This window comes from Asparagus officinalis, chromosome 3 (assembly GCF_001876935.1).
Source record: "Asparagus officinalis chromosome 3, Aspof.V1, whole genome shotgun sequence".
NCBI classification, from domain to species: Eukaryota; Viridiplantae; Streptophyta; class Magnoliopsida; order Asparagales; family Asparagaceae; genus Asparagus; species Asparagus officinalis.
Genome location: NC_033796.1, coordinates 38,827,713 through 38,840,806, shown reverse-complemented (window position 1 = coordinate 38,840,806; position 13,094 = coordinate 38,827,713). Strand labels below are relative to the sequence as shown.

The following is a 13,094-nucleotide window of genomic DNA, read 5'->3' as shown; positions in this document are numbered from 1 at the left end:
CAATGTTGAAAAAAACGCGTTAAGAGGCGTAAAATAGCGTTTAGCGTAACGTGGCGGTGGTTAAACGCGAGGTAGCGCTGTGAAATAGCGCAGTTAACAAATAACGTACGCCATATTCTTCGTAGCGTACGTTACGTGACGTTAATTCATAGCGTTGCTTAACCTACGTTATTTTGCTAAACCAGATTCTAACCTCATTCATCGTCTTCGTCTCAGGTCCTCTGCTTCTTCTCCGGTCCGCTTCTTCTCAGGTCCTCCGCTTCTTCGCCCGCCTGGATTTTGGGCATCGTCGCCCGCCTGGATTTTGGGCTTCGTCGCCCGCTTGGATTTGGGCTTTCGTCGTCGGAACTTAGGGCTTCGTCGTCGCTGAAATTAGGGCTTCGTCGTCGGGCTTCGTCGTCGGAACTCAGGGCGTCATCACCGAACTTCGTCGTCGCCGAACTTAGTTCAAAGGGGAACAAAGCCTGGGCGGTTGATCGAAGGAGAAGAGAGAGAGGACCCAAATTAAAGGGAAAGCAAAATAATAAAAAAAGCCTAAAACCCCTAGTTTTTTTAAGAGGCGCACTGAGAGGAGAGAGAGAGAGAGAGAGAGAGAGAGGGCGGGGGAAAGGGGCGCTGGAGCCTTTTGGCGTTATAAAGAGAGTTGTGGGAAAAGGCGTCGCTTTTCACGGTGAAAAGAGAAGAATATTCTCCCGATTTTACCCCCTCAGGCTCATGTTAATCTCATTTCCAACCACTAGCCCTTTTGTTCGTCCAAATCAAAAAGCGGTTTTGGTTAAAAAAAGAAAAAGGGTTTTTCCTTTGAGCGACGCGTGGTAAAAACCGTGTTGCTCGTCACGTGGCAAAACCGGGGATGTTTTTAGTAATTTGGTATTAGTCTTTTGAACTTGTGAGTTTTGATATTGAACAAATTTTCACTGTAGACCCAAACCAAGTTTTAATTACCAAAATCGATCTATTTTTTTTAATTACCAAAATCGATCCATTTTATGCCACGTAAGCTTAATCTCATTTTCTAATTAGTCGGGGTTGGCAACCCGACTGTTTAGGAGTTGTTAAACCCCAATTAGAAGCCTTAAACCCAATTTTTAATGTCCTAAACAGTCGGGGTTGCCAACCCCGACTAATTAAGAAATGTGATTAAGCTTACGTGGCATAAAATGGGTCGATTTTGGTAATTAAAAAAAAATGGGTCGATTTTGGTAATTAAAAAAAATGGGTCGATTTTGGTAATTAAAACTTGGTTTGGGTCTACAGTGAAAATTTGTTCTTTTGATATTCCCTCAATTTGCTCAAATATGTTGAAATTGGTCCTTCAATTAGATATTCTATTCAAAATCCTTAACCCCACGTTTCCGTTCATTTATTCTCAAACCGTTATTTTCTTTTATCAGATTATGGAGTCGGTCCGTATCAATTTCGTTTCAAACGAATTTTACATGACAACCAATTGACCATCACTTTTTACCACCACATCCATCCAAATATCTTTGATTTAGGGATAAGTAGCGGCACTTGAATGCCTTACAGCTTCACTCACTTTGCACTTAGATACCCCATTTTTTTTCTCCTCCCCGTTTGTTTCTCCTGACATTTATACACCCTCAGTTGTCTAAAATTGACATGTTATGTAGATTTGCACTCGGATGTTTTAATATAACAGTCACATGAGACTATTCAAGCGAAAGTGTCCGTATTTAAATAATAGAGAGTACTAATGGGACCATTAAAATAACTTATGGTTTATAAATGCCAAAAAAAAAAGTGAGTGTATATAGAAACAGAGTGGAAGTGTAAGGTATGTACGTGCTATTTAATGTATAGCCCTCAATCAATGACTCTCAAATAATGTAACAGCTATAAATATCAAATAACTCCTGAGAACAACAGGCAAAAGTATCCAATTACATCGCCTCACTTTCACCCTAACATACAATACTACCAGCTCCAGCAGCCCTCACGCACGTAAACAATTCATTCGACCACCATGTTGGTAACGGGTACAATTCACAATCTAGCTGGCTATCAATTTCCCTCTACCTGACATCTCAACCCACACATCGCCGTCTAAAAATCAATATAAACATAGTACACCAAGAATCATGATAAGTTTTGACACCAATTAGGAATGAAAAGAACGTCGCAAACCAGACACATAAATTACAAACGAATATAGCGCAAAAACAAGTGATAGAAAAACTGCCCTGGAGAAGAGAATATGATGATTCCAAATTAAGACAAGCCACAAATATCACAAAGGAGAAGATCACAGCTACACTCACGTAAAAAAAAAAATTATCTCACATCACCCTTAATAATAATAAATAATAAATCCACCATTAGCATCTTTCAAAACAAATGGGTTGGTTGATAGTTGATTCAAAGAGGTATTAACTTGAATATCAAAACAAGTAGTGAGAAATATTCATCTTACTACTAATAATACATCGGTGGTTGCCCTTTGATCGGTGGGGAACCACCAGAAGGGCGAGCACATGGTGGAATCGGGGAATAAGGAGACATCTGCTGTGAAGATGCTTGAAGATAATCAGCTGAAGTAGCAGGAGGAGCTCCAGAAGTTGCGTACATAGGCATGGATGATGATGGTTGCATATAAGCTTGGCCCGGGTATGCCCCCGGCGCTGGAGGGAACCCAGGCCTGACACCTGGCATGTTCGGGTCCCAAGTTCCCATGGGCTGTTGTTGTGGAATGGCCTGCCAAGCTGGAGCAGCAGTTGGCATGCCTGGAGCCTGAGGCACCGAGAGCAGACCAGTATCAGGCATTGTGTAGTCCCTGCTCTTATCACCATGTGCCTGTAATACAAAAGCATTGAATGTATTAGAAAAAATGGTTACATGAACTGAAAGCACGGTGTTAAGGAACATACATTTGATCTGAAGAAATAAGCGATGATGGACCAAATGCTACTTTATCCTTTTTCCTTTTATGTGGACATATCTCCGGTCTAAATTTTCATTTTTTTAATATTTGTATTTTGCTTCATGGTAACTTAAACTAATACTTGTACCTTTACATTGAGATCAGTATGACGAGAGTATGACAGATGAAGCTTACAGTAGCCACCATCATATATGCAGTGTCCCTCTAGAGCTTCTTTAGCAACTGCAGCAGTAGTCACATCTGGAAATAGCAAATGCATGCAACAGTTTAGCACATTGGAGGAAAGGAAATCATTACGCAGCAGACAATCTTTTATTCTGCTTGCAGCATTGGAGGAAAGGAAATCATTACGCAGCAGATAGAATCTTTTATTCTGCTCGCAGCCTTGCACAAAGAGAAAGAGGGAATACATCTTACTTTGATATATTAAGGGCAAGAAAACTAAATAGTCTAAACATGCAGAGTGCTAAAATTAAGGTGGAAAGGTGCTTTCACATAAAGAATATCAAATGAGAACATATTTTCCCCTTAAAAGAAGTCAGAACGCCACTACGGACTATAATGACATTGAATGATTACAAGAAGGCACAGGCAATTTGCATCAGCTAAAACAAGTTAAGATCTGTATCTCAGAAGAACTCCAACGTATCATAATTCCGACAAGAGCTAGTTATACGCGTATGTCAAGACATGCAGATGATGTCAGCATGCATGGGCCTAGATGACAATAAACTTTAGTGGCTCCAAATTGCTACAGGGGAACACTTTAATAGACTCTATAAGCTCTAAAGCCAATTAATAAAAAAAGAAGAAACATAATATGGATTAGAATAACTTAAAAGCATGACAAATCAAAGACTTCATAATTATCGAAAACAAATTCTAAGTTACAAACATTTACATATACAGACATGAAAACTCCAGGCACACATACTATAAACATACAGATATGTACTACATATGCATGTGACACCAGGCACACATACATAATGCACACATACAGATATGCACTGCCTATACATGTGTGCACCTGCATGTGTGCATATGTATGTCGCTTATATATACAAGTAAAAATAGATGCAATAAAGATGGATTGGTAATCCAAAAAAAGATTAAAAACATAACATAGAAGCTATAATAGTGAGAAAAGAGAAGCCGAATGCAGTACATCAAGGGAACCTGCTACTCATGTAGGTATTTCATGATATTAAAAGCAAAAAATGCAAAGTTAAGAAAGAAGTCGGAACAAAACGAAGTCAAGTAGATACTTAAGACATGGCTGTTCACAATGCCAACCAATAAGGCAAAGAGAAGCAACCAAAATAATAATAATAATAAATAAAATGAAGAAGAAATGTTAGGAGAAATATGACAGAAATAGAACTTTTTTCTCACCAGTATATTGAACCAAGGCTTGCATTCCACCATTCTTCTCAAACATAGCAATTTTCTGGACGGTTCCAAATGCTGAAAATACCTGCAATCAAAGTAGCATAATAATCATCCAGCCAAACCAGAGGGACAAAGCCAAAACTAAGCAAACAAGAACTCTTACAGTGTGAATGACATCTACTGTTACAGCATATTGCAGATTTTCTATGGAAGCGAGGAGCACATTACTCTCAGGCTCTTTTTTCTTTCCATCAGGGCCAAGTGTAGGCTGGGAGAATAAAACAACTAGTGAGAAACTACAAAATTATACAGTAACAAACAGCTCATTTTATCCAGAAACCAACCTGTAAAGTACCCTCAATCGCAGAAGGATTCACGGGCAGATAAGGATTTGTGTAATCCCTGCAAAAGGGAGGAACATTCAATGGCAAAAATAATAATTCCAAGTGCTAGATAAGGATTTGTGTAATCCCTGCAAAAGGGAGGAACATTCAATGGCAAAAATAATAATTCCAAGTGCTAACGTAGATGCAAACCTAATGCCGCAAAAGGGAGGAACATTCAATGGCAAAAATAATAATTCCAAGTGCTAACGTAGATGCAAACCTAATGCCGTATCTCAATTCTACTTTGAAACCATAGTAAGGGCTAAAGATGGAAGAAGTAAAATAATAAAACTAATAATATCAAAACTTGACTAGACAATTATGCATATACTTCTGAATAAACATCCTAAGGAAGGATCCAAATCAAAATCCAAAAGATGACCATTTCCAGTGAGAAATGCAGACAAACCCAAGGCAGTATCTCAATTATACTTTGAAATCGTAACATCGGCTAAAAGATAGGAGAAGAAAAATAATAACACTATTTATATCAAAACTTGACAAGACAATATGCATATACTTTTGAATAAAAATCCAAAGAATCCAAATCCTAAAGATGTACATCTCTGAATAAAAATCCTAAGAATGCAAATCCTAAGGATGGACCAATCTTTTGGATTTGAAAAAGGAGGCCTCAACCATTAGGCCTAAACGAGGAAATGCGACCATATTCCCCTTTTTTGTTAACTTTACACTCAATCTTTTAACAGGGAATCAGCTTGACTCCTGTCTTTCATTCTCAGAAGTACAGCAAAGAGTGAACCAAGACAATTACACATTATCATCAGGAAGCGGTAAAATTTTTGTAAAATTGCATGTACAAATTTGTATGGTTCATGAATTTGCTTTCTGTTATCCTACATGACTAACAGCCTCCATGTTTGATGCAAGCGTCCATTGGCGATGATTGTCTTGAAAGACTTTTAACATAAACACCAAGGTGATGTTATATGAAGTTTACTACCAAATTAATAAATGAAGCAGATCTTCTAATTGAATGCAACCGATCAATAATTTGGCTCCAAATGCCGTCCCATGCATAGAGAGACAGTCAGCTTAGTGAAAAAGATGATGAAGGCTTTAATATCAACTACATACAAATTCATACTTTTAATCACCTCTAATTCTAGGCAAGTACGCAATTTCATTTGCATACATAGGGCACAATCTTGCGTAAGAAATTAGGCTCCAATAATATATCAGAAATTCTTTCAAATGTCGGTCAATATGTTCAAGGAAACAAACTTAAAGAACACCCCAACTGAGATATCTACTTAAAAGCTGTCACAGTTTAGAAATGACCTCTCTTTCAACCTTCTTTTTTTATTTTTTTAATTTTTATTTTTTTGGTGCTTTGAGGTGTCCTACACCAAAGTAGATATGGTATTATAAAGAAGATGCTCAAAACAATTCAGAAATGGAAGCTATCGAGTAAGGAAGTGCTCCTGTTTGGTCATCCAAGTAACCATTCAGAATTGAGGACATCTGCAGAAGTGGTTGATCACACAGCACAGAAGAGAAAACAAATAAACAGAAAATTTTCACCTCAAAGCACGAAACAAATTGCTGTTTTCCCCTTCACATACTTGGTGCCTTTCATATTACATGCAGTATCATAAATTCCCAAAGAACTTATATCCTTATCCAACGTGAGATCCATGAAAGGTGCAAAAATAAACGAGACTAGTGGACATTGGATAACAATCAAATTATAAATAGAAATACCCAGTACGCAGAAGTTGGCATATTAACATCAAGAATATGCCCGGGATAAAAATAAAAAAAAGAACTGAGACCCTGCAATGATAACCTTATGATAACTCACAGAATTCGAGCAAATACAAGTGAGTACATTAAACGATAGCTATCAGTCTCCGTACACATGCAAAATGCAGTGAATAGGCAATTTCATTAAGAATATTTGATCTCCATTGAGTTCTATCAGTCTCCGTACACATGCAAAATGCAGTGAATAGGCAATTTCATTAAGAATATTTGATCTCCATTGAGTTTATGAAAACAAGAAGCAGATAATGCAGTGAATAGGCAATTTCATTAAGAATATTTGATCTCCATTGAGTTTATGAAAACAAGAAGCAGATGCCCAGAAATCACCATGTAAAAGTCAGAAACAGTAACCAAGGTAGCCAATATCTCACTGTTTGACATTGAGAATGTACTCTTATCGCAGGTATAGAGACAGTTAATCTTTAGAATCACCCAACATAAATTGCACATTATGTGCACTCAGATTAACTAAAGCTACTGCACAAGGTATTTATTCTGGTAAATGTTTCTTTGATTAAGTGATATGTGAGCTGAAAAGAATACTAGCTTGTCATGTCATCTAATAATGCATTCAACAAATACATCAAACCATGGTCAAGAGGGAGGGAAGTTACGAAATTGAACCTGGCATTTAACTAAGTAAAAGACATCAATAATCCTGGTAGGCTGCTCTGTAATCCATATATGAGAGTACGAAAATTGATCAGCTAAAGAAAGGATAACTCAGTCCATAGTGTTTTATTAGGAAAAACAAATTTAGATAAAAGGAGACTCTGATTTCCCATATATTCTAGTAGAATTGCTTAATGCACATGTATATACCTGCTGCGATGAGACTGAAACTTTATGTTTAAATCAGTGTGAGCAGAATATGAAATTCGCAAATGGCATGAGGTAATATGTTCAGGGAGTAAATATCTGGAGAGAAACAAAAAAAAAGGTTGAGTTAGCATCTTCATAGAAACAAAAGATTTTAATCGCCTAATAACTAGAAGGGAACAAAAGAAAAAAAAACCTTGGGATGCTTCTTCCATCCAAGGCATTTCTGGCTGATGCTGCTGTTTCGGCATCAGTGAATTGGATTAATGCCTGCGCATTTAGGTGAATCTCAACACATTAGTATTATTCAAATGCTTACAGGAGGTTTTTATCAGAGAAGACAAAAATCAATCACCTGAAACCCCGCAGCCTTCTCAAAAGTTGCGATTTTATGCACAAATCCAAAGGCTGAGAAGACCTGAGAGAGTTTTTGAGTTAGATATTTGCCAAAAAAGCAGCAGTCGTAATAGGTATTCAATCAATCTAATGATAACTTTTAACAGAGGTCTAGAAGCGCACGATGGCACCTGTAGGTAAGTGCATTGTATTCATCAAACTCCAGTGCACCACAAATTGTGCAATATATACTTAAAAAGATAACCATTCATGGATCATACACACTCACTGCTTTCAACAGAACAAATTTTAACGAATAGTAAAACAACAGAGAGCACATATTCCCAGAGTTCATTGTTAAGAAAAATTTGGTATCTGAAGAGGAATATAACAGAACAAAATTTAATAAGGTAAAAGAACAGAAAGAACCTACAAAGTTCATTGCTAGGAAAATTAAAAAAAAAAGGTGCCTGGTGGGGATAACGACAGATGAAATTATAATGAGAAGAAAACAGAAAGAGCATACACAGCACATTGTCAGGAAAAAAGTGCCTGAAGAGCTGAATAACAATGGAAGGTACAGATTTTAGAATATTAAATTATGATAAAATAAAATATAATGAAACATAAAATAGATTCTGCAGTAATTTTAACCAAAATGGATAGGTCAAAAACAAAAAGAAATGAACCAAGAACGTTTCTGAAAACCCAAGGATTAGAAGTTTAACCTCAAAAATGGCAGCAATACACACAACGACAGTCCCCTACAACTTAAAAAGAAAGATGATCAAAAAGTTAGAAGGTACCATTATCATGATTAAGTTTGGAAGTTCAAAATCGGAACAGTCAAAGTATGAGATAGCAAAACAAACATGGTATCTCTTCGAATGCAGAACGTTGACAACGAGAGTTCTCCAAGTTAATATGGACCTGCTGATCCATGCACAGCATGTTACAGGACATCAAATAAGGCAGATCTCATCTAGAAACAATGTGTTGGCAAAATCCTACGACTACATTCAGCTTAGGTGAAGCCTACTTAACCTCAATAATAGATAGTTAAATATGCAAGTGTTCAATATAAATATTCCAAAGTAAATCAAATATAAAGAGGGTAAGCTTACCAGATGAATAACATCTATGCTCACATCACCAGCTTCAACGCCCTCAATTGTAACAAGAAGCACGTTGCCAGCAACATCTCCAGAACTCTTATTGTTCACAATTTCCTGTCGGTTTGAGTACTGGATGTAGACAGTTTTGCCACGGACTTGTGCAGGCTCAGACGAAGAAGCGTAATATGAAACCATCGAGATTGCTTGGTTAAGGTCAGACTGAAACGAACAACAAAAATTCTGTAAGTAAAAGAAGCAATCAGTGTTTTAAAAGCAAAAGGCAAGGCCAAGGCAATGAGGTCCTAAGTTGCCTGAGGCGAGAGGTGCCAAAAAAGGCGATCACCCGAGTGAATCAAGGCGATAAATATTCAAAAAATTCATAAACATTACAAATAATATGCAAATATCAATAAATAGAAACAAGAAAAAATAATCACAGCCAAAATTTCAAAGTCACAAATCTAATAAGTCATTAACCATAACAAATACTGAATAGTAATATTAACTACTAACTACTAACATAGACAAGTAAGCGACAATATTTGAACTTTAAGGTTCAAATTGTGGCATATCCTCAAAATGATATAGCTAATAAAGTACATTACACCAGAAAAATCAACCAAGAAAAGAAACACAAAACTTCACTGATGAAAACAAACTTGACTTTATTGAACACCTTTCACACCTTTAAAATTTTGAAACAGAGACACACACTTCGTGCCTTGAATCATATGCCCTAGGCGAGTGCCTGAGGCACCAAGATGAGATCATGAGGTGCTAAGGCGAGCTCTTGAGGCGCCAAAAGGCTCTCGCCTTAGTAAACTTCATCGCCTGTCAATACGCAAGGCGCTAAGTTACAAGTTCGCCAGGGCCTGAGGCGCTAAAGTGCATCGCCTTTAAAACACCAGAATCAATGCAACGTTATATGTATATGTTATTTTTAAAAATGCAATATCAGCCTCAATACGATGAAAGTTTTCAGATTGCACTCACATTTGACTTGAGTAATCCGTAGATTATAGTAGCCAAAATTAATACATAGGCGCCTATTTACACATATAACCCATGTACCCAAAAAACTAGACATAAGTGTCTATGTTCCACAAGGATCGGCAGTTGGTTTTTGCTTTTAGCCTAGGAAGCCAAAATAGTAAACTCTAAACAGACTCCCAGATGTTGGATGATTAAAATTAACTGCAAGGCAATGATCATGGCCATTCAGAATTTTTACCCCGTAGTCACAAAGGTAGGCTGCTTGCATGAGATTGTGGTAAATTTTCCCTAATGTTACTGTGAACAAGGACGTGCTCACTGGCATGCCCTATCACAACTCACGTGAGCTATTCACCCGCCCATCCATTTTCTTATTTGAGTGATTCAAAAATCTCGAGTTAATCTTAGGTGAAAGTAACCAACTGTGTCAATTATTATGACAGTACTAAATTGTTTTTAAAATGCAAATTTCGCCCAGCGTCTCGCTTAGGTGGATGTTCTTGTGGTTTAACCTGCGGCGTGAATTAGAAAGGTAAACAAACTCTTCAAGAAATCTACACATAAACTATGTTATTAGAACTCAAAATAGAATCTCTGGACGAGCGTAAACCTGCCACAATTATACCCACAATCACCAATTTTAATTTCTTCTCACCACAAATGGATATAATATATACAATACTGTGCAGAACCAAACAGAGAGAACTAAATTAGAAACGGATCGTAAACACTTACGAACTCAACAAAAGCCTGGTTCCGATTAGCCCCGACGTTGCATTTAGTGTTGACGATCTTCCCGAATGGCTTGCAGAGCTCTACGAGCTCCTCGTCAGTGCACTCCCATGGCAGATTCCTCAGGTGCAGAACCTTCGACGGCGTCTGCGTGTAGCGAAACTGCGGCTGCCCCGAGGTCGACGACATCCTCTCGTCTATCTAGGGTTAGGGTTGCGCACGAGATTCCTCCTCCTTCGATCCACCGGAACGAGGAGATCGAATCGAGATGTGGAGCTAGGGTTAGGGTTTTGATGAAGGGGGTAAAATTTTGCGATTTCAGAAGAGAGACGAGGGCTGCGTGTTATCTGAATGGGATTTTGGTTTCTGGACGCCTCGGGCCCTCAACGGGGTCGGTGGGGTATTTAAGGAGATCAGGACCGTTCAATTGATCGCTCTTTGATAGGATCGGTCTGCAAGTCTTTTTTTGCCGTGAAAGCGCCAGCCCTAATTAAGATTTATAACACCTAGGAGTTTTAGGGGCTGATTGGTACATTTCCCAGAAACCCAAGTTTAAGAAATTATTCATGGAAAATAGGCCGTGGGATTTATTTTTATGTTTTTAAATTTATTTTATGATTTTTTGGGAGGAAATATGTTTGTTTTCTTAAATTTGGGACTCATGACGTTATTATCTTACTAGTGGATGAGTCTCACATGCGCATATCTTTTTCCCCCCTTTTTCAACCAAATATAAGAAAAGAAAGTCAAATATCTTCACATAGATGTGTTAGATGTTTTGATTTCCTTTTCTTAGTTAACCAAACAGCCCGTTATTTGGCTAAATTTTAGAAAACTTAGTTGCACAAAAGGGTTGTACGTTATTTTTCACAGGTATCATTTGTAATGCACAAAATGTTAGCGGGATTTGTGCAATTTACCCGATTTGAAATGCATAAAGACTAGTGGAGACGACCTCTGTCTTCTTTATACACTCAACTCCTTCGGACCTTCTCCTCTGCTCGTTGCTATTCCAAGGTTGGCCTCCATTCTTCTACTATCCATTCACGCATAAACTCAAACACCCCATCTGCTCTCTTCCACTCTTCAAATGTCCCATCTTTCTCTTCAAAACCAACCGAGAACGGCAAAACCGATGATTTAGTTTCATCAAAATCTTATCTTGGTATTGGGAAATCAGTCATTTCTAGGTGTTCTTACCTCTGGGAGGAGAAAGACGACGTCTTTGCAGAGAAATGGTCTCTGCAGGATATACTGAAAGCATATGGTCACTTGTCCCCTGAGACCACTCGCCGTTTCTGGCGAGTTTCGGTGTTGAAACCGAAAGATTTCCTTGATATATTAGTGGGTTTTGGACCTGATGTTCAGGATTTGAGGAAAGTGGGTTTTTTGTGGAAATTGTTCAGGTGGTGTAAAATGCAACATAGAGAGTTTAGTCATCTCCCTAGGTCTTTTGAGATTATGGGTACGATGCTCGTGCGAGCTCGGATGCTTAAAGATGCAGAATACTTACTCTTATCAGAAGAGGCAAGGGGAGGCTTTGTTGGTGATGGTTGGATGTTTAGTGAGATTATTCAAGGATATGTTAATGATTCAGAATTGGAGAATTCGATAGCATTGTATGACAAAGTGAGAGAGAGGGGTATAGTGTTATTAGCTTCATGCTATAAAGCTTATCTCAATCTTTTGGTCAGAATGAAGAAAACTGACTTAGCTGAGAGAGTTTACGCAGACATGATAGAAGTTGGATTAGGGTCACACTCTGAACACAATTTTGTAGACTTTGTAGTTGAAGCACTGAGCAAGAAAGGAAGGACATTTGAAGCGGTCAATATACTAAGAAAATTGAAGGGTTTCAGTGTTGAATCAAGTCCGAAAGCTCTCACTGCAGTTGCTGAGGGATATTGCAAAAAGAAAGATCATGAAGATGCACTTAATTTTCTGAAGGAGTGGAACCATATCCCAGAAGCTCGTGTTTGCAATAAAATCGTCTCTTCTTTGTGTAGTAATTTGAGTAGTGCAGAGGCATGGGGTTTTGTCGAAAGATTGGAGGATATAGGATTCGAGCCTGATGCTATAACTTTTGGGATCCTCATTTCTCAAAGTTGTCGTGAACGAAAATTGAGAGATGCATTCATTTTTTTGTCAGAAGGTTCATCTAGAAGTATAAAACTTGATGTCTATGCTTATAATGCACTTATCGGCGGGTTATTTAAGGAGGGAATGTATAGCTCTGTGAAGAATATTACTGAAGAGATGATCGAGAGTGGTCTGAAGCTGGGTCTAGCTACATTTAAAATTTTGTTGGCTGGATACTGCAAATATAGAAAATTCGATGACGTAAAAAAGATCTTAGAAGAAATGACAAATTGTGGCATGATTTCTCTAGCTCCTTCTGAGGATACTCTCTCCAAAGGTTTTCAGATTTTAGGTCTTAACCACTTGAAGGTGAAGGTGAAAAGGGATAATGATCTTGGACTTGCCAAATCAGAGTTCTTTGATTCGCTTGGAAATGGATTATACTTAGACACTGATGTTCAGGAGTACGACAACATCTTAGATGAGATCCTAGAAAATGGGATAATTCCTGATTTTGATTCTTTGATACTAGAAGAATGCTATAAAAGCCAT

General features: G+C 37.9%; 2 protein-coding genes across 7 annotated transcripts in view; one reads left to right on the top strand and one right to left on the bottom strand.

The window, feature by feature from the left end:
* On the bottom strand, window positions 2,284-10,847 carry LOC109833862 (polypyrimidine tract-binding protein homolog 1-like). 6 transcript variants are annotated; one of them, XM_020401694.1, is made up of 11 exons: window positions 8,748-8,893; window positions 8,496-8,556; window positions 8,352-8,387; window positions 7,643-7,705; window positions 7,484-7,557; window positions 7,291-7,386; window positions 4,639-4,696; window positions 4,458-4,562; window positions 4,298-4,379; window positions 3,030-3,142; window positions 2,284-2,814 (listed from the first exon to the last, which is right to left on the bottom strand). In XM_020401694.1, the coding sequence occupies exons 1-11, from the start codon at window positions 8,759-8,761 to the stop codon at window positions 2,437-2,439; spliced, it is 1,080 nt and encodes a 359-aa protein (XP_020257283.1). In that variant the 5' UTR covers window positions 8,762-8,893; the 3' UTR covers window positions 2,284-2,436. The 6 variants fall into 6 exon arrangements, with proteins under 6 accessions (XP_020257283.1, XP_020257284.1, XP_020257280.1 ...); XM_020401695.1 differs by having other exon boundaries at window positions 8,496-8,553; XM_020401691.1 differs by lacking the exons at window positions 8,352-8,387; window positions 8,496-8,556 and adding an exon at window positions 10,467-10,847 and having other exon boundaries at window positions 8,748-8,957.
* LOC109834979 (pentatricopeptide repeat-containing protein At5g15280) overlaps window positions 11,934-13,094 on the top strand; it is a 5,517-nt gene continuing 4,356 nt past the window's right edge. The window contains exon 1 of the mRNA XM_020402985.1: window positions 11,934-12,879. Coding sequence (XP_020258574.1) covers window positions 11,934-12,879 — 946 coding nt within the window. The remainder of the gene's footprint in view (window positions 12,880-13,094) is intronic.